Source organism: Molothrus aeneus, chromosome 3 (assembly GCF_037042795.1).
Source record: "Molothrus aeneus isolate 106 chromosome 3, BPBGC_Maene_1.0, whole genome shotgun sequence".
In the NCBI taxonomy this organism is placed as follows: Eukaryota; Metazoa; Chordata; class Aves; order Passeriformes; family Icteridae; genus Molothrus; species Molothrus aeneus.
The window spans coordinates 25,826,357-25,853,390 of record NC_089648.1 but is presented as its reverse complement, the minus strand read 5'-3'; the positions used below and the strand labels follow the sequence as shown (position 1 = coordinate 25,853,390).

At 40.4% G+C, this 27,034-nt stretch overlaps 1 protein-coding gene across 1 annotated transcript in view; it reads right to left on the bottom strand.

The window, feature by feature from the left end:
* EPAS1 (endothelial PAS domain protein 1) overlaps window positions 1-27,034 on the bottom strand; it is a 77,572-nt gene that overhangs the window by 30,849 nt on the left and 19,689 nt on the right. Inside the window, exon 2 of the mRNA XM_066546513.1 lies at window positions 4,621-4,811. Within this exon, the coding sequence (XP_066402610.1) occupies window positions 4,621-4,811 (191 nt within the window). The remainder of the gene's footprint in view (window positions 1-4,620; window positions 4,812-27,034) is intronic.

Sequence of the window (27,034 nt, the reverse complement as noted above, 5' to 3'; positions counted from 1 at the left end):
TCTAGCCAGATCATTCAGATGCTGCTCCCAGGAACTTGCTTGGAGTCCTGCAGCCATCAGTGTTGAATGTTGGGAATTCAGCACCCCATCAGACCAGGCTTTGAGTCCCATGGGACCTTTGGGTGCACCTTCCCTGAAAAGGGACATCACTTCAAGCAGCTGAAGCACTCAGCACCCAACTCACTCTCATCCCTAGCAGCATGGCTGGCATAAAACTATTTTCCCAATGTAATAAAAGCCATCGAGAGGCATGCTATTTTTAAAGCACTCTTTTATGCCACAATGGTCTGACATTAGATGCAGCTTGTCCAGACATTCAAAAACAATGCCCACATCAGTTCTCCCTGCAGTCTGTCCTCTCTCTTAAAAGCCTAGAGAAAAGCTATTTTTTCCCCTTCTGCTCCCTGCTGGCTTTCCGGCTCTGTTGTCTCCCTCCCTTGAAACCTTCACACTGGCTTCCTTGTGGCCTCCCTTCTCCCAAACAACTTCCTGTCTGTATCCCTGTTCCCTCCCCATTTCTGCTGCTGTCTGCCTGGACAAGAACACCTCCCAGCCAGTTTCCTTTGCTGGATTTCTGCACAGAAAAGACACCCGGGTGACCACACAATTAGGATGGGATGAAGGCAAGCCAATAAAATTGTGTTTGCCTGATTAGCCTGATTAAAAAGTCTGTCATCCTGGCACAGAGAAACTCACTGTACTAAAGAGTTTTGGTTCCTGTAACACCTTTAGCATCAGCATGGTTCAAGTAAACACTTAAAATTATTGGCAGTGTGCATACAGTCTTCCTAAAATGGACTCTCCTCCTCATATTCAGACAAAAAGAGAATATCTGAGGCAGCCTTAGCAACTATCACAATGTTAGCTGTTAACTAAGGCAGCCATTCTTTAGCAAAAGCCATTTTTTCTCTTTTGCCATCTGTTAGCTGCCCAAAAAGCATTAGCCTACTTTTCTAGCTATACTAGAAAATAATATGGGAAAAGTACTGCTAACAGTTTTTCTGACCACACTGAAGGACGTAAGATCCCAAATCCAAAAGCTCCACCACTGATAAGCATCAGAATGCCTATTTTCAGCAGCAACTTTATGGGATCAAAACCTTTACTTGAAATGAACAAAGATCAGTTGTAAATTTATCCCAAACATTTGAATGTGCTGATGGTAAAAATGTATTATGCCAGCAGAATTAGGAGACATCTTGAAAAATATTTAAGATGATAATAATTAAATATTTCTACTAACCATTCCAATTATACCATGTACTGTTCTGTGCACAACATGGAAACAGTATTATAAAGCCATTGTTTCAGTTTGCTTCCTGTGATACTAATCTCAATCAGGCCGTCAGACGAACAGCCTGCATTTCTAAATGTTAAAGGCTTCCTCTCCAACATTCCCACACAGAATTGCCTACTGTGAAAATCAAAGGGAAATGTGTTACTAAGTAAAGCAGCAACTTTTATAAAGCCAAACCTGGTATTTTTACCCTTTTGAACTCTGAGATATACAACCAGCTATTTCCTATTATGATAGGATACAAGGGCCCTACAAGGCCTGCAGGAGACGTGCACTCTGCAATCCAGGAGTTGGGATTTTTCGAAGCACGTAGCGGGAGAGCTCTCAATGAGGGCTCAGATTCAGGGACTCTGCCATTCACCTGCTGAAAGAATGTGGGCATAGATTTCCCTAGGTCTTGGCTTCCCAACAGATAAATGATCATTATGCAGACACAGCTAATAAACCAGCCTGAGTTACACAAGTGAAAAGCCCTATTCCGACTCAGGGAATAATAGGAAAGGGTATGAGACACTCAATGCCAGCAGAGTGAGACTGGCAAGTTGCCTATGGCCATCTCCAAAACCCCACCTGGAGCATCAGCTTGCAGAAGGATGAGGGTACAATCCTGGGAAAGGCCTTGTTCTCTCTGCTTCAGGCAAAATTGCCTTAAAACAGAGAGATGTGTTTGAGAATCGTGCCGACAAACAGTAACACAAAATGAAATAGGGTGTGCTAGTAGGTTTTGATGGACTAAATTAGAAACAAGAAAAACGGTAATCAAGCAGTAGTTTTATCTCTATCCCATTTTGAAGATTTTTTTTCAAGCTGCAGCAAATGTTGTTTCAATGTCCAAATGACTGACAGAACAAATACACTCACTTAACTCTAGTTTACAGTAGGTATCCAGCCGAAATAATCCAAACCATTTCAATAAAGACAACACAAAGCAAAGAGGGGCTTGCAGGCTGGGGTGGACATTTGCTTCCATGCACTTCCACCTCCCCATTTCCCAGTTCATCCATCAAGAGATGACACAGTGTTCCTCATGCTCCCTGTCAGTCAAATCAGACTTGTCAAATGCAACAGTATGTTTATGGTCAAATTCCAGGCTGTTAAACACGCACCTGAAACTTTTGCTGCAGCTTTGCTTGGGGCTCAGAAAGGGTCCAAAGCAGAAGCAAGAACAGAATGAGCACAAACATCACCCAAGCCCATTTCCCATCTTGCTTCACACTCATCAAAACAGGATAGGCAGCAAACCTCTTGATCTGTGAGCCTCCAGATCAAAAACCTACCACTCTGAATTAAACTGGATGGCCTTCTGACATTATTCAGAGGTCTACAAAGAGAGGGAATTTAATTTATATGTTAGCTATACTCAGAATAGGAGATAAGCAGCAGACAAGGTTTTCTGACTTGAGTTCTTTAATTATAATGTATTTTCATTATTAGAAAAGAATACCCAAAATTTCCAGAAAATCCATCCTTTTAAAGTCCCTTAAGTTCAACTCCTCAGAATAGAAGCATCTAAGATTTTGAAACCCTTATCTACACCTCTGGTGCCTAAAGATGCAGCCATGGACAAATCTGCATTTGACTAACAACACAAATTTTAATGAGAGGATTTACTCCAAGTTAATATTTGGACTGAGGAACTCCATCAGATTTAAAGCTAAGCAAATAGCAAAATAAGCAAATATAGAGAAAGTATGACATATTAAAGCACAGCCTGTGACTACTGTAACATTTTATTTTCAGATTCTTTTCTGCTGTTGGGTACTGGTGGAACTTCAAGAAAATGTAAATTTTCTACATGAATCACATTATTTTTCAAACATTGTCACAGAAATATGTCTCAGAAATATAATATCTTTGTGTGTATGTATGAATATTATACACATATACTGAATTGTGATCACTATCAAATAATGAGTCTAAGTCTTAATGCTATAGAATCATCAAAATAAATGTATTCGTGAGTAGATTTTCTTTTTCTTACTGAGAAATGCAAATTCATTTGAAAAGTTCACTTTAATCTTAGCAGTTTAGCAAATGTATTCTTCCAATGATGACTGCATCCGACTATTTCATGTCAATTTTTACAGGAATGCATATTACTTAATATTATTGGTTACACCCTCTCAGAAGTTTACTTTTCCTATGGTGTGTCACTCTTCAGTTCCTGCCATATAAATATTTGAAAAGCTGAGGCTGTGTTTTTATGAGAAAGTTACTAACAAATTGGCTTTGTTTAAGAACATTTACCTATTTACGCAACTTCTTCAAGTATTAGTTACATGACAAAATCAGAGATGATTTCCAAACACTGTTCAGCACATAAACTTTTCACAGGAGTACATGATGAAACCACATTCTATAAGCTAAGATAAAAATAGCTACATTTTATACAGTAGGATTCAGCAAAAGCCAAAAGTGCTAAAGAAATTACAGAGCCCAAAGTAGCAGAATGGAATTTGCCATATCTTTCAGGCTAACCAACAGCAAATTCGACCACAAAGTGGGATGCTTCCTAATAACATTTATTAAAGTAATTGCTGTTGTATGACTCAACTTTTCTGAGTAGAGGAAGTGCAATTGTGACCTTATTGGGAGTCTTGCCATTAATGAAGGAAAAGACAAAATTCTGGGGTTACCATTCACAAACAATGCAGGCATTGTTTTCTTAACGTATTCTGAAACTCATAGGTCACCGTGTAAAAGTTCTGGAAACATCAGTTGTTTTCATTGATCTTACAGGCTACTCAAGCCACATATTTCTATCAAAGTGTTTATTCAAGTATAGGGGGCAAATAAGAATGTTCCTAATTTTATCTGTTTTCACAGGGTATAAGAATTATGCTTGTTCACATTTCCTACTAGTCCAACATGAGCAAAACTGATTGCGCAGAATCCACTCACATCAAGTATTTAGCAGTTGTTTTAGCTATCTTAGTATAGCTTGTTTTAAGCAACCTACCTACTACTCTTTGCCAGTGGATAGCACAATTACTCCTTTCAAACACAGTATTGGACCTTCAGAGCGTCCCAGCTGCTGTTTGAATGTGCAGGCACAAACATGCTTGTCATGCCAAACTGAAAATTATTTGTTTCAGCATGGAAGCTTAAGGCATATGTTTGAATTCTGATTAAACTCTTAAAAGCTCAAAATCTCATAACTGAGATTAAGAAACCACATTCAAGAGTTCTCAGGGGTTTTATTTAGAGAGGCAAAAAACCTGCACTAACTGTAATTTTGGTAACCCTGTAGTCAGAGAAGAGCATGCACAATCTTACCAAGATTACGCAGCCTGGACACCTAAGTTCTTTTAGCCAGATCTTACCTGAAGACAAAAGCTTATGAGTCCGTAGGAAACTGATTGCCAGGCGCATTATGGATGCCTTGTCCAGGTGGGAACTGATGTTGTGGGGCAGGGGCAGCTCATGTGCCAGCTCATAGAAAACCTCGGTCTCTTTGCTTCTTCTGCATCTTGCTGCATCTCTTGATTTCTCCTTCCTCCGTTCGGAACTGCTCCTGATAGGGAAAGAAGAGAAAGGGAAGAACATTTATTGAAATGCAATTCACAACTTGTGAGGCATTTACAAGAGTATATCTTCTCAGCAATGAATCCATTCTGTCAAGTGTTTGAAATCAACTGGCCAAGATTTAATACCTATTTGTGCCCTTTTGAATGGGAATTAGGAGAGGACTGCCACAGCTGGAAAGGCCTCAGACTGTACATGAGTCAGCCTTTGAATGCCCTGAATCCCCACACAGTACAACAGAATTGAGATCTGCCTTAGGCAAGAGATTCAAAATGAAATAGTAAAGTATTACTTTTGCATTCAGGAAACATTAAAAATAATTTTTTTGTTTGTTCAATATAAATTTACTTACTTTGGGACAGGGTGGCAATCCATTTTTAAAGCTAGAATAATTACAGTGAATATAGCTGTGACATAGATACAACAACGTTGTGGAGTTTTTCAATAGCTGCACTCCACATTAAAATAAAAGTAGTAGTAGAGTATCAAATTGTGTTAGTCTATAGAATTGTCTCAGCTCTTAATCCAAAACTTGTCCAGAAAGCCATCTTTCTTGGACCATGAAGGGCACAAAATGGAAAATACGGTTGCTTGCAAGATAGCCGTCCTTTGGAGAAGCTGTTCTAATGAAATCACCATTTCTCCAGTGTCTATGAAAATAGATTCCTACTTGAGTAAAATAACATAACCATTAGAGCTCCATGTAAAAAATAGGGGCAGGAAATAAAGGGGAAGACATTTTATGAAGCAAGTATGCAAATTTAAGCCACTAAGGGACATAACGCTAAATTGAACATGTGAGAAGCACAAGGAATAAATTTATAATGGTTCTGTGTTAGGGCATTTTAAGAGCGAGCTCTAATGACTCTAAGGTTCTTTAATGAAGTACAATTTCATTAAATTTCAGAACATGAAGCATCTGAATCCATTTAAAACCATGAGCTATTTCAACCCCACGTAGCTCTGCTGATACTACAGGTTCCTACATGACTTGAGGTTTTTGCAGTTGAGGATCACAGTCATACCAACACAAAATACATTTCTTTTCAAGCTGACTCTTGCAACACTTCACCAGTGCCACTTGACTGAGCACAGAACAGGGTGATAAGCAGAACAGTTCCACTGCTTTTTGCTGTTTTGGCTGCACATTCATTTCTAGAATCACCAGCAGCACCTCTCTCCACTAGCGAGCTTATAACTTGTTTTTTCCAACATCAATATAAAATAATGAACCTGTAAACTAAAAATAGACAACCAAAAAAACCCCACCCTATCAAAACCAGGAGTTCAAATAAATATATTCTGTTACATGAAGATTATGAGGAAAACAAGTATTAATCTCAGTACTTAATTCTAGAAACTGTTTCAATCATGATTGGTCTCATGCTAAACTGCCTAAAATAGAAAAGGAGTATTAATCCATAGCAGAGTATTCTAAAGAAGATTACTGCTTCTTGAAGACCTAGAAAGTCTTCAAAAGCTTCTAGCACTGAAACCACAGGAAGCTTCATAAATTAGTAAGAAGGAAAACCAGCCAGGACGTGCATTAAATGCCAAGAGTAAAGTCACAATAAGGTGTTTGCTGGGACTCAAGGAGGCTGGACACTCAACATCGTCATTTAAAGCAGGAGGGAGCTCACAACACATCAGCAAAGCCCTTGTGCTGCCAAACACACAAAGCTGGGCACATATGTGGGATCAGACAGGTGCTCACCAGGGGCTGTGCTAACAGGGCAAGGGGCTCAGATTCTTACAGTATCTTCTCAAGATCCATGATCAGCCCTCAGCAAATTTCTTTCACAATTATTTTGCCCAAGGTGAATGTTCTGTAACATGGTCTCTGTTACAGGAGGCGTGTGCTGGAGGAGACCTACACACATTTCAGTACATAATGGCAGGATCCAACTTCAATAATTGCTTCAAGGGTATTGCTGAAGCAAACACCAACCCATCTAAGTTTGAATCTAAAGAAAATTCATAGGGTGACACTAACTTAATACTTTTCTTCTTGCCACCTAAGAGTCATGCTACATCCATGTGGAAAAAAAAAGTCCCTTCTTACAAGTATCTGGGAAGATACAACAAAAAATGCCCCACGTTCTCCTGGGGCAGGCACTGGCTACAGGAGAGTCAGGTATAATACATAAACTAATGGTACTTTCAGAAACACGTTTTGCTCTCTAAAGAAAAATGAGCCTGCTCTGTGCCCATAGAGACACTAGACTGGGAACAAATCTCAGTTTCTAATTATACCAAGAAAATAAAAGAGTAGAAGCAAAACAAAACAAAACAGAAGAAAAACTATGTAGCAGTATTTGTGAGCATTTCCAATTGCTGCTGGAAAAATATAACTTCAACCATAAATGTTTGAGCTCTGTTCTAAATCTAGAGGCCACAATTTTCACATTACAACCAACTTGGGCAAAACAAGATCCAGTCCCTCCTCATTTAATTATGAAACTTTGGGAAACAAGGCCAAAGTCAGGTCACAATTTATACAGTAAAAACAGGTTGTATAAGAGAGGGTCTCTCATGACACCACTGCAGCCACAAAGAAAAATATTTAGTTGTCTAACCTCTGTAAATATAATTTTGAAGTGTGGCTAATGAGACAAGCTGGTTTCAATAACCATGGGTTGCTCACAGTTTCTAATAATTAACACTATAAGCAGAGAAAGATTTTCTCTCTCTCTGTTACAGATGCTTTCCCTCAACACTGCTTCAGACTGTCCTGCTAAGGTCCTCTGCAGAGAGACATCTCCGTTCTATACACACCACACAAGAGCTTTCTCACATCACAAAATGGGAGGAATCAGCCTGCTTGGCTGCTTTCAAAAGACTTTTCTGCTCATCCATTACAATTTTAAATAAACAAATAACTTGCCTATTAAGCATTTTCCACTGTAATTTTAAATAAACAAATAACTTGCCTATTTAGCATTTTCCCCTTGTGGCACCTCAATTTTCCTCCCCATCTCCTCTCACACAGGACATCCTCAAGTAGTGTTGCTGTTGTAGCATAGGCCCACCAAGACCCAAAACACCCTCATACCACTTCCCCACGCAAGACCTCCATCTAAGCTTGCTTGCTGTGCCTCCCAGGGATGTCCATGTCAAAGATGGTCATTCTGCCTTTACTTGTCCTGGTTGCAAAAGACTCCCAAAACTGCAGTTGAGTTACAGAATTCTGCAAAAAGCAGTATTTTCATTATTTTTGTTTGCAGACCATTAATAATTCTCTCTGCAGTTAGCCCCCACATGATTAGCATTTCAGCCTGGCTGAGGCTGGACCACCCATAGCTGGAGAGTGGTAAAGTGACTGCGACCTGCATGACTGAAGGCCAGGAGGAAAGAAAGGCTGATGCTGAATCCCCTTCACACATCACCCAGGCAATAGAGAAAAGGCCTGGGCTCTAGCTAATTTATGAATCATTCCCTCCTAGCACATAAACCACCCACTTGTGTGGCAGAAAAAGAGCACACGCGTGCGTCACCGCTTGGAGAAAGCAACGCAAGCAGAAACCTCGCTCGCTCTGACAGAATTCCAAAGGTGCAGAGGAAAGAGCAGAGAAAGCCACCAGCAATCAAGCCACCCTACACTGGTCCAAAGCCCCAGGGTATTCCAAGGTAAGCCTCCAGAGAGTTCCTGGACACCTGCTCCTTCAGGAGTCCCAGAATCAGGCAGGATAAGATTCCACTGAGCTGCACATGCACTCTCACTGCAATCACAAGCATAACTGGTCCCAATAAATGAAGAAAGGAATGGAGAAGCTTAAATTTCTTTTGGAAATGGGGAAGCCAAGCTGAGGAATGGGTCTGGTGACTCCATTCAGGTCTTGGCTACATAAATGGTGGTCAGGAGACTTGAGAAGGAACAGGGAGGTGCTGCTTCCCAGCAAGGACTCTCCCAGGGCTGCTGGATGATGTGCCTGTGCTGCACTGCTTATGGGCGTGCAAGCCACTGGGAATGGAAGAGTTCCAGAGGCACAGGCAGTTCTGTGACACAGAACACAAGTACAGCACTGTATCCTCAGAACAGCTGTTTACATGATTTCCCACTCCTTCCTGGTGGATTTAGTTTGCACTCTGAAAATAGAATTTATAGGCCAATGCACGTGAGAAAAGATGACAAACAACTGGCAACTGTTTGTGCTCCCAAGGTGAAGCTTCCAAATTTTCATAAGCAGTTCTCCATGCTTCTTCCTAGAATCCAAACACCAAACTAGTCCCAAGGGTACACCCATGCCCAGGAACAGACCTCTTGAAGCCACTGAGTGAAAACACCCCAGGTGATATAGAAATGCCTTGCATGGATCCCAGGAGCCAGATTCCTATCTCTTTTGCTCATTGCAGACCCTTGCAACACAGCTTCACTGAAATCAGCAGGAATGCCTGCAGACAAAGGTCTTGCACACCAGGGGTGAAGATCATAATCTGACTTTCTGAAGCCTCTCTTACTGCAGGACTGGAAACTTCAGGGACAGCAACTTATTGGCAAAACCTGAAGCCCCACATAACCCATCTGCTTGAAACAATCTTGCAAAACTACCATGTCAGCTTAGGAGTTGCCTTCCCAGTGCCCACTGCTGTGACAGCTCCAGGCTCCAGCAGCCAGGAAAACTGCTGAGGGAGCCTGCCTCAGCCAGAGGTTGCACTGCTGCCACTGTCCTGCTGCAGCATATCCTCAGAAGGTGCCTGTGACCAGAGACAAGAAGGATCAGCCCCACAAACAATGGGGCACACAGATCATCCCCTGCCTGGGAGCTTCGGCACACAGTGTCACTTACTGATCCAAAGTTTGGTTAGGCGTCTACACAGTCCTCCTCAGCCCAGGAGACAGAGACTGAGCTGAGGTTTCAGTCCTGTTTCCACTGCGTATACACTGAGTTTCCACTGCGTTTCCGGTGCAAATACACCGAGTGTATTTGCTCTCTGCAGTTTAAATCCCAGCAGTACTTCATCTCCACCAGTAACACCTGCCCACCACCTCCACCCACCCATCTGCCTGGTCCTTCCCACAGGCTGTTCCAACCCCCGCAAAGCCCTCGGTACCCACGCAGCTGAGGAGGGTGCCAGGCAGTCAGCATCAGGGGTCCTCCCTTCTCTTAAGGACATTGGTGGCCTTGGTGGCAAAGGAAACTTGCCAGGACAGCAATCTTCTGCTCGGGGTTTCGCTGCTCTTCACGAGTCCATGTGGGTCGATACTCAGGTTGTACACACACACACTTGTTTCAGATTCAGCAGTGCAGCAACTGCACTGAATTACACTCCCACTGTGCAGGCTCCAGATGACAGAATCTTTCAGACAAACTGAAATGCACACCTTGCAGAAAAATATCTCTCAAGTAAGCCAGTAGCCTTCACTCGTACCTACGTTCTGTGTGACACATCCGGACAGCACTTTGAATTGTGCAGTTCAGACAGACCCGCTTGAGTTTACTTCATGATTTTGGTGACCCTTGGACTTTGCTTCAAACTGCCATGTATGCAAGCTAGTAAAACAACAAGCATATTACTTTATATCCAATGGCTGGTTATTAAATGTTTCTAGCTTCAGCACTTTAAAGGTCAAGAATCCACAGTTAATTGTCACATATAATTTCTCTAGCAAATGCTCATTTTGAATGGTTTAGAGTTAAAGCATCAAATGCTAACTTGCAGAACAAGAAAAATACATTCTGCACATGCAAAGATAAGAAAATACTTTACAGTACAGATAAATGAAAAATCAGATGCTTAGCATAAAAAAATTCAACTAAAACCTGTAAAAACTCAATAAAAGTATTTTAACAGGCAGTACTACCTTAGATAACAAAAAATATTTATTTCAAACTAGCAAATACATTTTTTGCTGAGTTAATATTTTGCATAACTTTTGATTGGCAAATCCCTAACTGATTTGAACCAGAATAATAAAAAAGGAGTTTAGCTGACTGTGAGGTACTCCATAGCTATCTCAGAACCAGGCCACTTGACTGCCCCAGAAATGTGCTTGCAGACACCAAGCAGCCAGCAGTCATGCTTACTTAGCCTTAAAATTCCTTTAAAAAGTATTTGTAACCATTCTACCTGACAAGCAGTTTATTCTGGAGGGCATGCTGTGCTTTTGAAAGCTCCCTCAGTTAAAGTAATAAAAATGACCCTCAGTAAATAAAAAGTGCTAGAAGCAGCAATTTACTCACTCCCCACGAACTCAGGCCGAACTATGAAAACTGTGAAGGAAACCCATACACAGTGCCATGCAGATCCCTCCTTATACCTCTTTCCAGTGAAAATCACTACTTCCAAGGCCTGACAAGATACCAGATGCCCAGGTTCAGCACACCAGAAGAGCAAAAGGAAAGGAAAGGACACAGAGCTATTTTCAGGTAGATGAAAAAAACCCAAAACCAGTTGGAAATACGTGGAGTGCTCATGGAGGGCAAGTGCTAAAGCAGCATTGCTGCCCACTGGGATACAGTACCAAGTACACAGACAAAATAAACTCAAAGGACGCCAAAAGGGGAATTTGTTAATAAAGGAAGTGAAAGTTCAAAGGTAACAAGAAAGGCTACTAACAGAAAGGGCTATTACAAAAAAAAAAAGAAATTAAGTATCTTCCACCCTTCCTTTAAAACTGTCCTAACTTACAGTAACTCACCATGAGTTCCTTGGCTTGTGTGAGGAATTTCTTGTGTTTCTGTACATACTCATTAAATAACAAATCCCTGCTAGTTCAGCAAAGCTTGGCACCCACTGCCATAGCAATAGACGTAATTCCTTCACCAGAGTTTAAAACCAAAGGTGAGATGATAGGAAAATGAGAAATCTGACTGTCTCAGGCACAGAGGAGGGAAGAGTCTGCATTAAGAGTGAGGAACTCATTTCCATTCTCATTAGGATGTCTGGCACTATAATAGAGGATTTGGCTACTACAATTACAGTATCAAGAGATGAGGCCTAAATGAATACCAAAGTTTTGGTGCCTTTGAACATATTTATGATTCACTAAGTCCATATCACTCCAAGACCCTCACAGCTGACAGTAACACAGCCAGGAATAGGTTTTCTTTACAGGGGATAAATTTATTTGTACCTCAAAAGCACACATAAGATTATAACTTCTCTAGTGTCTGAAGTTCTGATTGTACCTTTAGTAATAATAATTAAAATGTATTGGGTTTGTGTTTTATTTATTTTCATTAACATTCTTGGCACTGATTTGTGAAAAAAAAAAAAAAGAAAAAAATGTGGTACTAAGAGAAAAAGCATTATACCTATACAGTTTTAAAATGTTTATAGCACTGGCATCTTTTTTATACCACTAACTGCATTTAATGCAGCCACTAAAAGAAAAACACTTTGCAAGTGCAGTTTAAGGTATCACTGTAAGTACTTAAGTAATCACAGCAACTGTGTAGCACTTTGGAAGTTCAATGTTGCAAACCTTGTTGCTGCAACCTCACTGAGGCTGCAGGAGCACTGACATTTTTAAAAGCATTTAGGTTCAAATATGTCAACAGAGTCTGATAAATTTAATCATAGTAAGCAAAACAATGTCTAAGGATTTATGTTCTTCCTTTTTTCCTCTGGTTTTATGAGTACCTTGACCAGAAAGATAAGTATTAGGATTTCGGCAGCCATTAATCTCTTCCTGGATTATTTTACGATGCTGAGAGTGCCAGCCTGTCCTGCAGCTGCCATGCCAGCACAGGCCTGGTACCTCAGAGGATGTGCCAAATGCTTTGTGGTCAGGGCAAGGCACAGCTCCATGGAACCACCTGAGGCCCACAGCATGCAGAGAGAATGCCAGGCTGCTGATCAGCTATTAGAGCAGATAGTGGCATTGCCTTTTTGCCCATATTCGGGCTAGATGACTTCACTCTGGCTTAGCTTTCAGGAAGTGCAGTATCCTGCTCCAAGTCCCTGCATGCTCAGAAAGCACCAGTGCTGCTCATAGAAACAGCTCTGGGTCACCTTTGTAAAGCTGCTGCAGCCCACATTTAAAACAGATCAGTGAAACACATCCGCCATCTTCTCAAAAATATTAAGAGACATTTGGAGAGAAACAAGGAGGAAAGTCAAATCTCAGTGGGCCAGCCATTCGTCTCAGCTCAGGTCTTCTCTCCCCAGACTGGTTTTGCACTGCTCTGCTCCATCAAGATTCCTTCCCTGTGGCAATCAACCCTGACACCAGCCAAGACAAGGCAAGCTTCAGAGATAACTTGCAGACTAAAGAAGGCCCAGCACCAACCACTCTAAACAACACAACAGAAATGTCTGTTTCAACATTGACCAAAACTGAACTTCCTTTTAAATCAGCCAAATTTTTTTGGTGGGTGATAAATGTATCACTCTGCTTTTCTCTCCTGGAATCGCATGCAGCAGTGGGGATAAGGTAGGTTATGACAATGCACAACCCCAGATGGCTATCAATTATTTGTGTTTGAGAGATTACAGATCCTTATCTTGGGGCATTACTTGTAGTAATCAGTCAATTTTGACAGCTAATCTAGAGGTCCATACACATTGTTGCTCAAAGGCTCAGCAGGTATTGCTAAGATCTGTTTTCAGATAACCCAACTATTTACCCACTCTAAAAAACACATATGAAAGGATGTGCTTTATCTCTTCACCAGCGGGTTAAAGCTAAAGGTGAATGAAGTGCAATTTGCAGGCTGGGGGTGGGGGGTGAGGGAGGTGGGCCCCACTTAAATTCAAAACCAGCCTCATTTTTCAATGGGGCACTGACCACATCCCCAGCCCATACCAAACCACCACCAGCATGATTTAACAAGATGGCACAACTGCAGGTAAACAGGGACAATTTTTCAATTAAGCTTGATTTCAAGCCTAAGGGACAAACATTGCCATGGCATGACTTTGCTATCAGTGGTATGAAGTTACGCTTCAGCCCCAAACCCTCTCAACTGTAAACAGTTCAGAGAGTCATACAGAGCATTGTTGACAAATCCCAAGTTTTATGATCTAACTCTGTCTTGTCCCTTGGGCAATACCCACCAACATTTGTGGGTGCAAACCCTGGGGCTTCAGCAGGCTTGGACCACTATCTCATGACATTTTAGCTTGCTGTGCTGGGGCATTTGCTGACAGGTTCACACAAGGAGCCTTTGTGGGTAGGAACAATGAGAGAGGCCTGCACAGCACAGGAAAATGGGTGGTGACCACCAAAGACTGAAAAAAAGCCTCTTTCAAAGGAAGGTCTTTGAAAACATTCATTACACCCCACCCAGCTATTTTCACTACAATATTTCAGTACATAAAAACAACACAGGGAAAATAAACAGCCACCCTTCAATATGTGGTAGGTTCTCCAACCCCTGAAATCAGCAAGCCATAACTATGTAGAAATCTTCACCAAAAAGAGCCATGTAAGAGGCCATCCAGCAAAACCTCTCCACACCACCTTTCTTACGCATCTCGAGGCTCTCTATATAAGCTGACTCAAATAGACATCCTAATTTTTACAGTAAAATTGAAACTTAAAAGTGTATTGGCTAGTAAAGACATGATAACAAGCATTTATAGGGATTGAAAAATAACTATATTGACACAATTGAAAAAATTGCTAAACAGTCCACTACAATGCATTTCAGCTGTGAGTTTTTTCCCTACCAATTTCAGCTAGAACTAACAAAATATTTCAGGTAAAACAGCAGCCAGAGAGAAAGAAGCAATAAACAATCCATAATTAAATGGGTCTCTGAAACCAGCTGACAGCTGTAAACTGGAAGCCAGTCTCACAGAGGCTTGTCTCCATCACAGTCAGGGAGGTTTCCAACAGAGCAAAGACTGAGCAGGTGAAGCCCCAGCCTTGGGAGCACAAGAATAGCTCCCTGAGGAGAGAATACAAGAATACAAGAATAGCCTTCTCCTGAGGCTTTGTGCTGCTCTCTGATGATGCTCACTACAGCACCCTTACTCATAAGTTTTGTGTAGAAAGGCAGCAGAGCACAACAGAAATTCCCCCACTTTGTGTCACCTTGTTTCAAGCATGAGGTCTCTGTGATGGATGTTCTAAAGACTCCAGAGGGGGCCAACTCTCAATGAAAATGTTTTGTCTCCTTTAGAGAACATTCAAAACACTCACTAAAATTATTTTGCAGCATTGTCTGTTAACGAGTCATGCTTTGTCCTCCTGAAGTGTCAAATCTTCTAATTCTAAAGTTAAGAAAACAGCTCTTGCAATAAAATCTGTATTAAATGATGCTGATCCTTCTTTACTTTTTGGTTTTTAACCATGTTAATGTGCACTTGGTAATGACGGAAGTTAATGATTTCTCCTTCTCTATCTCTTGGCCATCCATGGTAAGCCATCCAAGATGATGGATATCCAGAAAGACAGATTAAACAGCCATTTCTTTGGCAAGCAGGGAATAATAATTCCTGAAAGCAACAATACAGATGCTCTAAATTTTGATCATTCCTTGTAATACAGCTTCCTCTGCTTCCTGCAACAATGATCAAGTGCAGATTTTGAGGGCCAGGCTACATTTTTTGCCCTCTGGGGTGTGGGTTTTGTCTGTACAAACATCCTGGGACACAGCTCATTCTCAGCCCCTGCTTTCTCTTCAGAGGGCTGTTATTTTATACAGCAGCTCTTTCATTGTCTCTCTACTCCTAACTAAGTAATCAGGATAAACTGGAGTGGTGATAACTTTGTGTGCTGTGATTTTGAGTTCTCATTAGTATTCAAAAGTCTGCCACTAGTTTAAGTCAATAAAAATCAAAATTTAGTAGCTTGAGCTGGGGTAAATTTTGTTCTTTGCTTACTACAAGGTAAAAGCATTGATACCAAAGGGTAAGACCACATCAGCTACCTGGCCAGAAAAGCAGCAGTCTCTTCAGCCAAGTTAGGCAATTCCTTTAAATTTACAGCTAAAATCAGAGCCTGGGGTGATGTAACCTGGGGGCAATCAGTAACCCCAAAACACACACCTTCAGCTCCTGGCAAAGTCCTGAGGAGCCTTCTCACTGCTGACCTGCCCCTCCACACCCATGAGGGACATCGAAACTCCAGTACTTGAGGAGGAAACAGTTGTGGCCCCTCAACACTCAACTGCAGTATTTAAAATATTTTAAAAATTAAGGCTTGGTTCTGTCGGGAATTGGCCACTAGCTCCTCTGACACATCACCCTGAATTACTCACTAAACACTAACTTTCAAAGGGAACTGATATAAAGGCAGTCTGTATTGTAACACAAGGTAAATAACTGGATGCAGTCTTTCTCTTCTGGTGTTTCTTGTTTTATTGCTTCCCCGCTCCTACTGTCTACTAATTCCTAAACCTCTATGTAGCTACAATTAAAAAATGGTTACTCTGGGAAAAGGAAAAAAATATGAAATGAGAAGCAGCAAAGCTAGGAAGAAATTATGTACATATACAAAAGTCAATTCACATGGCCACATTTTTTTTCTATTTTCTGGGTTTTACTTCAGAACTATGAATTAACATATCAGTATTTTGGCATTATTCCCGTTGGAGCTTTTGCACTCCTTAAGTTTAAGCAAAATGGATATACTGGGCCTGATTCTCATCTCCACCATGGTCCCATCACCCCAAAAGGGCAGGAGGCAGGAGTCAGCTGTAAGAAATTCTGTTTATGAAAAACATAGGTAGGAAGAACTCAATTCTTCCAGAAAAGAAATAAGACTTTTTTGTTTCATATGAGGCCATTGACAATTGTAAGCTTAACAACACATCCCAACTAGGCAGGTCCTGGAGGCCTATTAGAACTGTGCATCTGTCAGGGTGTGGTACCTCAATATTCACTGTTTTGATTCTAACTATACAGCAACCAACTTTCTGATGAGAATGTCCAAGATGCACATGCTGAAATGCATGCAGCTGGATCAGTACACACAGAAGTGGCCACAGGAGTTACACAAAACAGATGGAATCTCCCAAGTCAGGAGTGAGGGTGCTCTCAACCCAGTAACTACCAACACTGTTTTGTAAACATACTTTGTGCCTCCTTACAGTGGTTCTTGGAAAATAAAATTTTTATTCTTCTCATCCTTTCCCTAAATTATGTAACTTAATCAGCTGAACTGCATAATTTCCCAAAACCTAACCACTTTCTCAGAAAATGGGAAAAAAAAGAAGGAAAAAAATTAAGAAAAAAAAGAAAAGAAGCTGCACTCACTGCAAAAAATCATGGTTTTGTTGTTAGAAAACACAACTGGGATGGTATAGAGGCCAAAGCTGAGGTAGGCTGAGAAACAACCACCAGGAGCAGAAGGGCAGGGGAGGGCTGAGGCAGGCGCAGAGAGAGCACCACGTAGGCATGTTGATGGAAGCTGAATCCAAAAGGGAACGGCGCTTCTTGCGCTAATGTATTCTTTTGAACTATGTGTGTCTGCCAGTGCAGTTAGCTACCTTTGTACAGAACATGTGCTGTGGCCAAGGGTAGTTGTAAAAATGCATTTACCCCTTCACAGACAGGGAAAAAAAAGGTCCTTTAGTTCAGAATACAGAACATGAATAAATATATAACTCTTTTACTGGAACAGCTTTATGCTACTGTGAAATACATTTAAGACTGAGGCATATGGAAAACAAGTCATAATTAAAGAGCAAGGCATAGTAACATCTAATGGGGACAATCTAAGTTGTACAAATATGACTTGATTTAACATAGTTTTTAGTCAATGGTACATTTATAAAGCAACAATACTTGGAGAAATACACTTCATGAACATACTACTGATTTTATTACACATTTTCAAAATTTTAAAAGTCATTTTATTCATGACTGTATATAAAAATCATCTATATAAACTTTTCTCCCTTGTTCTTATTATCATTTGCTCATACAGATAATGGACTTCAATTTCTGTTGATTTTCAAGAAAACATTGGGGAAATCTTCAAGAACTGTAAGACAACAGCCATTACCAGAACAAACACATGTGGATGAATATTTTAACCACAGTTTCTCCACTTAAGAGGAAACCAATCTCTCAGATCACTAAGAATCAAACAGGTGATTTTCATGACTGATACTAAATAAAGTTTTGTTATCTACCAATAAATGTTTACCACAGCTGAGAACAGGTTGTTTAGCTTTAACCAACAAAGCCTAGCAAAACCTTTCTAAAAACACAGTGAACAAAACCAATCCACCATTGAAGAAGTGGATGTAAGAAGAAAGAGGCTTTACTTTGTTTGCTATATTTTCAATTAAACTCCAACTCCTAGTGAGGTAGGGCGTAGGTCTGTACCTCTGCAGACACAGGGATTTTGTTCATTGTGATTACAGCAGGTTTTATTGAAAACCTGAATGAAGATTTGTTTCTCTGAAGCTCCAGCTTGCTAAAGAGCTCTGGGAGAAGGATGAATGACAGCGTCAAACCTCATCAGCCCAGAAGTGAAGAATGCCAACAACTTGTCTAACCTGTAGATCAGAGGTGGCACGATTCACTTGAATTAATACAATTTGAATCTGAGCAGTTCTTTAAAACAACAGTCTGACCAACTTAAGCAGCTTTCAAGGATGGAGAACCAAAGCCAACCCACTGCAGCATTTAGAAACTTGCTCTACTGGTCAGTCACCTTCACTGTCAAAATATTTGTATAGATTTTCTTTTTCCTCCATTATAATTTATTTCTTACTGCCTATTTTTAAAGGCCTTAAGTTATTTTGGGCACACTGGCGTAGCAACCCAATACCACTTCACTTGTTCAGTCTCTGTTCATACTGTGAAAAACCTCGTAACCAACAGGTCTTGCATCACTCCTGTGTTCTGTTCAGAAACTAGGTACAAATTCAAACCCAACATTTAACATGAGAAAACATCAGGCCAAGCAGGAAAGAGCAAAGAATTACAGTCGATTTTGGCCAGAGGGGAGAGGAGAGACAGAGAAACAAGCAAGATAAGCTGTGGGGTTTCGGGAGAAAAAAACCCACACACACGCAAACACTCCCCACCCCAGTTACCAGAAAATGCAGTGTTTGCCTCTGGTAATGCTGTTTCCCCTTCTGCCTTCCCCAGGCAGCAGCTCTACACAGCAAGACACTGCTCAGGTGCTTCCAGAGTCACTGCTGTCACTCGGACTCGCTGTCACGCACCGTTGGCGCTCACTGGGCCAGGCACAAATATTTCTACAGACAGATTGCTCTGGACAGTAAAACCCAAAGAGTTTTACAGGCAGCAGCTGCAAAGCCTGTTTCTGTGACCTCTCCCTCCCCAGTGTTTACATGGGAAGGATGGAATGCCACATACCCTCTGAGGTACAGTTGACTAAAACAGCTTTGCAAAGCCAATCTCAAAACATGTATTTCCCTTGTTTTTGGGAGCTGCATTTATTTAAATTATCATCTTGAAGTATTAAACTCCTCACTTCCTCATTTTAGCATTAAAAACAAAACAGCAACAAAAACACTGGGAAAAACATACTTGACATGAGATGTCCCATGTCTGACCCATCTGACTCCCATTCAGAGCAGGGATCCAATACTGACACTCCTCCCCAGGCACTAACAGGGGACCCGAGGAGAGGAGGAACAGCAAAAAACACCTGAAACTCCATCCAAACAATGATACTTGTGGTACAAAGGAAGAGGACACAGGGGGGCACAGCAGAGCTCAGGATGAAGGACTAGCCTGTGATACTTCAAAGGCAAGGTCTCCCCTCCCAAGTGTTTCTCGGAAGAATCACATCACACCTGTCCTGGGATCAATTCTTGCCTCATCACGCTTACTTCAATGGAGTTATCCTGACTTGCACCAATGGGAGATTGGAACACAACTCTTCAAAGTAAGTTTTATGATTTCTTGAGTTGTTTTAATGCCAGTAAACAGGAAATACTTTTCTCTCAGACTCTCCTGGGACGTGTCACACTCCTTACACCAGATCAGCTACTAAGAGGCAGTGACTGTTCAGCATGGGAAGGAACATCTAGGTATCCACATCAGTTACTTGGCTACCAAGAAAGAGGGATAAAAATTTAAAAGAGAAAGTAGGTAGAAACAACAGTTTTGGAAAAAGTTTAAACAAAACAAGGGCTCCACAAGGAAAAAAAAGTAATTTTTCCTATAAATCTATTATAGAAAACAATGGGAGTTTCACATAATTCCAGAGGCCATGAGAGAATGAATCTGTAACTGGTCTGTGATATAGAATTTCCAATGCCTCAATACAAATCTATTTCAGTAGAGAAAAAGAAATAAAATATTGAGGAGCATTTGAAATGAAAATCATATAAAAAAGCAAAGAAAGACCACAAACAGAGGTTCATTAAATTATGTTCTCTTCCACACAGAAGTCTGAAACATGGAGAGAACTGGAAACCAGATTTTTATCAAACCATCTCTGGAGGAAGTAGATAACACAATTCAGAAAATGGGATAAAGATTTGGGAGTGCCGTCAGCAGATTTAGGGAGAGGAAAGGGAAAGCACACAACCAAAAAAAAAAATCCCATGAGTGCAGAAAGACTTCAAGAATATGGAAAACATTTCCAAGTGCAGGCCTAGAATTAGATAAAGAGAGGAGTCAAGAACTTTTCACCTTAAGTGTCTTGCTTCACAAAGGGGAAAAGGTGCAGGTGTGCCTGAAATACAGGAACATCTGGACTTTGTTAAGTCCTAGTTATGCAAGCACTGATCATCTTAATTAACCAGGCTTTGAGAACTGTCAGGAGGACAAAGATTAATTCTGTTTAACTCCATGAATAACACTTTTAAAGAACAAAAGGGCTCAGCCCGCACAGTAGCTTCATCAAGAAAGATACACTTCTTATTCCCACAGGGATTCAGTAAAGAAGAGGAAAAGATATTGCATAAAAACTTTAAAGGGAAGATGAAAATGTACCTTCTATTAAGCAATACCTTCATACAAATATACATGACTGCAACTGTGCAGATACAACTCAGCCCTCAAAAAAACACCAGACCAACCCTACAATCCAAAAAACTAAAACAAACCTATTTTTTCAGGACCTATTTTCTGTATGCTAAAATATTTTTTCCCATGTTTCTGCTCACAAGCTTGCTGTATCCTCACCCATGGCAAGTTCCCATGGCTACCTGCTCAGTGAGCCCCGTGCTACCCCTTATTTTTGCAAGGCCACTGCCAGCCCTCCTAAGTGCTCCCCTAGTGAGAACACCTGTCCTGGGAAGCAGAGTCCATTTCATTTATTGAAAAGCCTTTTCCAATTTGGCCTGAGTAAACTTCTTTTCATAGCTGTGCAAGTAATTAGTCATTATTAATAACCATTCTGCCCAAATATCTCTGATCTTACATGCTTTATCCCTGGTCCAACTGCTCACCTAAACAACCTAAACGGGCTCATTTTCTAGTGTGCTTCTGGCACTCCCATCACAGGCCAGGAGGAGTTGAGAACTTGAGTCCTCCTCCCTGAAGGTGAATTGGAAGTTCAAACTAGAGCTTAGCCTAAGACTAGCTGTCCTGAGGATTTAATTCTGTGTCTCCATCTGTATTTTACACTGAGTTTTCACCAGAGGTGTTGTTTTCCTATTTCCTTTCATGCTACTGTTTTAGTAGTTTGGGGAGCTACCTCTATTTCAGTCTGTCATCAGGGAACTGGGGACCATTTTCTGCAGTGAAACCTGCTTTGTTCAACATCCAATCATACCTACAAGATCACAAATAAGTAAGTAAATATGACAAACAGCAGAGTTTCCCCTGTATCTACATTGGCATTCACACTCCCTCAGTTTTGCTGCTCCATTTTGTTCTCTCTCAGGTGTAAGCACAGTGCCAACACATGACACTGTTTTGTTATCCAGCCATGGTAATACAGCTTTGATGTTACTCAAAGTTTAACTTCACTGAAGGTGTGTTTAACATGCCACAAACAGAATCACTTTGTGCATCACATCCTGCCTGCCTCTTGCTCTACACTGCAAACAGACCTCTGCCACCATACCTTCAGGTTATTGCCCTAAATTTGCATTTATATCAGTCAACTAGAACTTAGGGTTTCTCACAGTATGGCATTGTTATTACTCCATTGTATTGCTATCTAAATATTATGCCACTAAGTTCACCTTTGAAGACAACTTTCATGTATTTGACCAGTACTGACAAAAAAGAATTCAATAACTTGCTTTGCCATAAACACATTTTTAATAGCACCCTACCCTTTTTTCCAAACACCTTGAAGCTGCAGTGGGAATAAAGAATTACCCAGAGAATGGGCATAATAAAGAAGCAATGCTCAAAGTATTATAACATTACAGATTTCTAAAAACAGCTTCAGCCACAATAAATGCTAAGGCACTACAGTACAATACAGACCCATATCGCTTACAAGATTAACAGAAAGGTTTTTGTCAGATAAAAGTACTTTAGAAAGTTGATACATGTGATATTTTCTCCTACATTACACATGAAAATATCAAGATATTAATGCATAATAAAACATTAAAACAATAGTATCTTTGCATATTGTATTAGCCTGGGCCTGTAAAGAATTATCTGACCAAGATTATGTTCTCCAGCTAATAATCTGCACAGCTACACACAAGAAAAAACTCTCCCCACCTTTTCAGGTGCCATTGTCTTAGTTTTTAGGGTAAGGAGAGGGAGTTAATATACTTCACAGATTGTGTGGACCAACAAGACCCAGCCTTCCCAAGGATTACAGTCCTTGCAGTCACACAGGGGAACAGAAATTGGCAGCAATAGCTGGAGAAGGAGCTGGAGAAAGGGCAGGTATTTTGAAGGATGGTCAGGAGCAAGTAATTTAGGCATGTGAGAGGGTAACTGTCCTTGACATTTGCAAACTGGCAAGCACTGTACAGCAGTGTCCAGGCTGCAACTATAAAATACTTTAAGTACTGCAGCTAGAGTTTAGCAGCGGTTCCCTATTTGGGCACTAAGAACTCAATGTCTTTAAATAAATACTTTTACAAACTACAAATGTACCAGTGAGCATGTCCAGCTTTTGCAAGACACTAAATATCCTTCACATACTCTGTGGCTAATGTTTTACCCTGGACACTGGCTACCCATTGCCAATGTAATAAGAAGTCCAAGCATTTAAAAAATGCAAAAGAGGTAAGTCTGGTTTACAAGAAAATGGTAAAATTTAAATGTTTGTAGATGTGTGTGCACATTCATATATGTACACATCAGAATCACCATGCACACACAAACTCAAAAGGGGGGTCAGAAGTAGTTGCCTTCGCATTCCTGAATTTTTGTGAGCAACTGGGACACAACTTCAAACTTCTCCATTTTAAAATATTATATTTAGAAAAAAAGAAAAAGTCACAGACATACAGAGAGACAGAAAGGAAAGTATGTGTCTCACACCTGAACATCAAGAATGAAGACCTTCACAGTAACTGCTTTGTGTAACTCATGGTAGGAGCTACCAGCGTTGCAATGACAGAAATAATTTTCTCAGTTTTTGTCATTAGCAGACACATTCCTCAAGGTGGGATGGATAAAATTATACTAATAATTGCACTTCAAACTGTGCAGAAACTTTGACTTGGCAATACTCTAGTACAGAAAAAGAAGAGGAAAAAGTAGGAGCTATCCCTCAGAAACCAATGCCAGGATTCAGTATACCCATAATTTTATTGCCTGAAGCCTCTACTGAAAAGGCCCTTCCTCGCTGGGGAAGGGGGAGAAGACAATAAAAACCAGAGGACAGAAGTAGGCTACAAGTAAACATTATCCAGTTAAACTGCTAATGGCAAGCTCTGTTGTTATATTTTTATCAATGCTTTTCTGCAAATTGCTTTTATCAGTGATAATTTAGCTTTTATTTCATTATCTGGCACAGCAGACAAAAGGAAAACAGATTTGTTTTACAACAGCTCCAGCACTTGCTCTGTCCATTAACACTGACAGACCAAGGTAAATTAAAGCTCTTAGGCCACATTTTCAGCATATGTAGCACTGAGGTCTCTGTTTCTAACCAATATGTGTTTCTAAAGGAGAACAGATTTCATGCTAATGCTTTTATTCGCTCCACACAGTTAATGCAAGTTTCTGTATTTTTTCATATTTCATATATTTTTTCTCCATTCAGTTCTGTGTGTTTCCAAAAACATCTCAGGACAATCAGGGAGAATGAATATTTTAAACAAGGAAAATACTACATTTCAGTCAACTGAAGAGTGAAATAGCACTTTCCCTCCTTCCAGTTTTCTTAAGACCACAAAACCACAGAGAAGTTGTGCTTGATTAAAATAATAAATAAGCATAGAGAACCCTTGGAGGACTTTATTTTTTTCCAATGCTCCTCTTCATCCTTTTTTTACCGATGTTTTCAGCTATTCTACTTACTTCAGTAGAGGTAAACAGATTGCTTTATAACTTTCATCTAAAATAATAAATTTATTTATAGAAGCTAATGTAGGGAGCCAGCTGCTCTGGGCAAACAGCGGGCTCCCCATTTAAACCATAGTTTAATGGCTTTGATTACAAAGAACTTTGCAAGAAAAACAACAAAATATTATTGACTGCTCTAAAAGTGCAAGTAATTAGTCATTATTAATAACCATTCTAACAAAATAATACAGTAACTTCTGTTCTTTTATGAAATAGCCTTTCACTTGGACTTAACAAAAAAGCCATATTAGAAAACCAGAATTTCAAAGTCTGAACTGAAAGCCAGATATTCTGACTTGGTCTTAAGACCACTCGTGTTACCATTAAATATACATATTTATATTCTTTAATATTAGATATTTGGGATAGTTCTAATTTATGATATACAACCCACATAAAAGGGCTCTTTCTCAAAGGCAATAAATAATGCCATTATCAGTTGTTCAGTCTGAAATTGCTGCCATAACCCAAGCACAAATGTTTATTAACATCTAATACAAAATTAAAAGCTGGTAACAAAATATTTCAAAGAAAGAACATTCTACTTTGTAGAAGCAAAATGAATGAGTTCTGCTACCATAATTTCTTTATTGATTATTCAGGTTTGTGACACGTTACCCCAGTACTGTCAAATGTCTTTATATTTTCTAATAAATCCCTCATTTTTCTCAGAATAAGATTTTTTTAAAAGTCTCAGATAAACTTAGCTTAGTTTTTCTGTCTCTTCAGCAAACATTACATGCCCAATTACAAATGTTACTGCTGGGGCAGGTCACATTGATGAAAATAGATTAATATTAAAGCGCATGGAAATTTGGAAGAGCAAGAAAATACTTCTTGGACTACCACCAAGGCAATTTTAAAGCACAAACATGAATATAATTTAATCATTTCCTTACAAGCAGCCTTCCCTACAGGGCTCCCAAAGAAATGACAAAAATGAAGTGTCAGAGTATGTATTTTAAGAGGACCTTTACTGAGTTGGGGGAGGAGGAAGAACATGGTAGTTGATTATTTTTAACCAGCCTTCCAGAGATGAGTCTAAATCAAGCTCTTACGAATCTTCCCTGTCATAACCCACTACAGAGGTCAAAGGTTGAAGCTTTCCCAGAGGTTCACTGTGCATAACAAACACTAAAAGTTTGTTAAATTTAGTTTATATATAACAGCAAAAGTTCTGTGGCCAGTGACATCCCATTCAGTCCCATTAGTACTGAACAGGGCATACACAGGGCAGGCAAAAGCACAAAATGGCCACATCTTCAGCTAGTCCTAGTACTCATGTCTGCACCATTTACTGCTCTTACACTCTTTAAAACATGCTGAGAAAGCACGACAAAACCAATCCCTTACTGCAGACATTGGACATATTTTGCTATAAATAGTGTATTTTCCCCCTAATGTATTAGGATTATTTGTGTGAACTATTACTAAGCTTTACAAAAGGACTTGGGGGTGCTCACTTTTTTTTGTTTGTTTTGAGCAGAGATGCAGTGAACAATTTTGTGTAATTTGAGATTGTGAGCTCTACCAGCTGGACTGGAGCAGCGAGTTCAATACCCTGCAGCTAACCTGGGGGACGCCTGGCAGGAGCTTGGCCACTCGGCCAGAGCTGAAGCCCTTGGCTCTTGTGCTCGGCATCTGACCCGTACACTATTTCATGCCTATAATTTATCTTCAAACAACATCAGGGAAATCAGTAGGAGAGGGAAGGCTGCTGGATGTGTGTGCTGAACTGTCTAGGAACCTGCCATTCCAACTGCACTCAGGACTCACACTTCTAATACTGCCTCCAACCAACCAATAAAATAAAATTTAGAAAAAGCCCAAGCAAAAACCCAACAAAACACTTTTCCTTGAACTGTTTGAAATGCTTTAAAAAAGTAAAAGAGTCAATATAATGGAGGTGGTTCCAGAAGAAGCTATCAGCATAATCAAAGAGGCAAAGACAAACTACTGAATTTCACAAGACACTGTCATCAGCAGCAAGCTCAACATAAGGAGTTTTTTTTTTCCTGCCCCAAGCTGTTCATACAGCACTGGGGAAGAACAAAGGGACATTAATGATGCTCTTGCACATACTGCACAGCCTGACCAGCATCAGAGAAGTGTTGAAGAGCCTGAGGCCGCCAGTCTCTTGCTCCACCAGATGCCCTGTCTACAGCCACCCACCGCCCGCCACATCTGCTGCAGGTTCTGCAGAAGCCAGCCTCAAATACTTGGGGAAAGTGGAGTTTTCACAACGTGACACAAATGAGAATTTAGTCTCAGCTGGTTTGTGAGTACAGCTGCCACCCAGAAACCTATCTTTTTCACACTCAGGTGATCTTTGACATTACCATGCCCTACAAATATCTGCAACTTGTTTGGCACATGACGTTTCAAAAACAAGAACAGCTTTGTAATTATGGTTTTGCTTTGTACACAAGTAGTGGTAACCATGAAATGTATTTAAGGCAATTTGCTGTATATGCAATTCTATCAAACACATAAACATCCCTCCCCTAAAGAGAGCCTATTTGCCTTCATTAACCATCCTGGTGTCCCCCCAGCTTTTTGGAGGGCACATAACCATCTCCTCTCTTTGTCACTCCCTGCCTACACCAGCACTCTCCTGTCTGTCAGTGCCTCACTCCTTCTCCTTTGACATCTCTAAAGTCTCCACCACAGACTTTGTACTTTTAAATAGTAATAGATGCATGGAAGAGTTTCAGCATCTGCATATAAGTGCAGATGCTGTTCCCCAGTAAAGTCATCCTACAGGAAACAAATACAAATTACTGCCTTCTAGACATAAGGCACGGTCCTGGGGACCTTGTTATTAAATCATTAACCTTCGCCTTTCATTTTACATGTTTTCAGTATTCAAATGTTGCTTGAAATAAACAACCTAAGTAC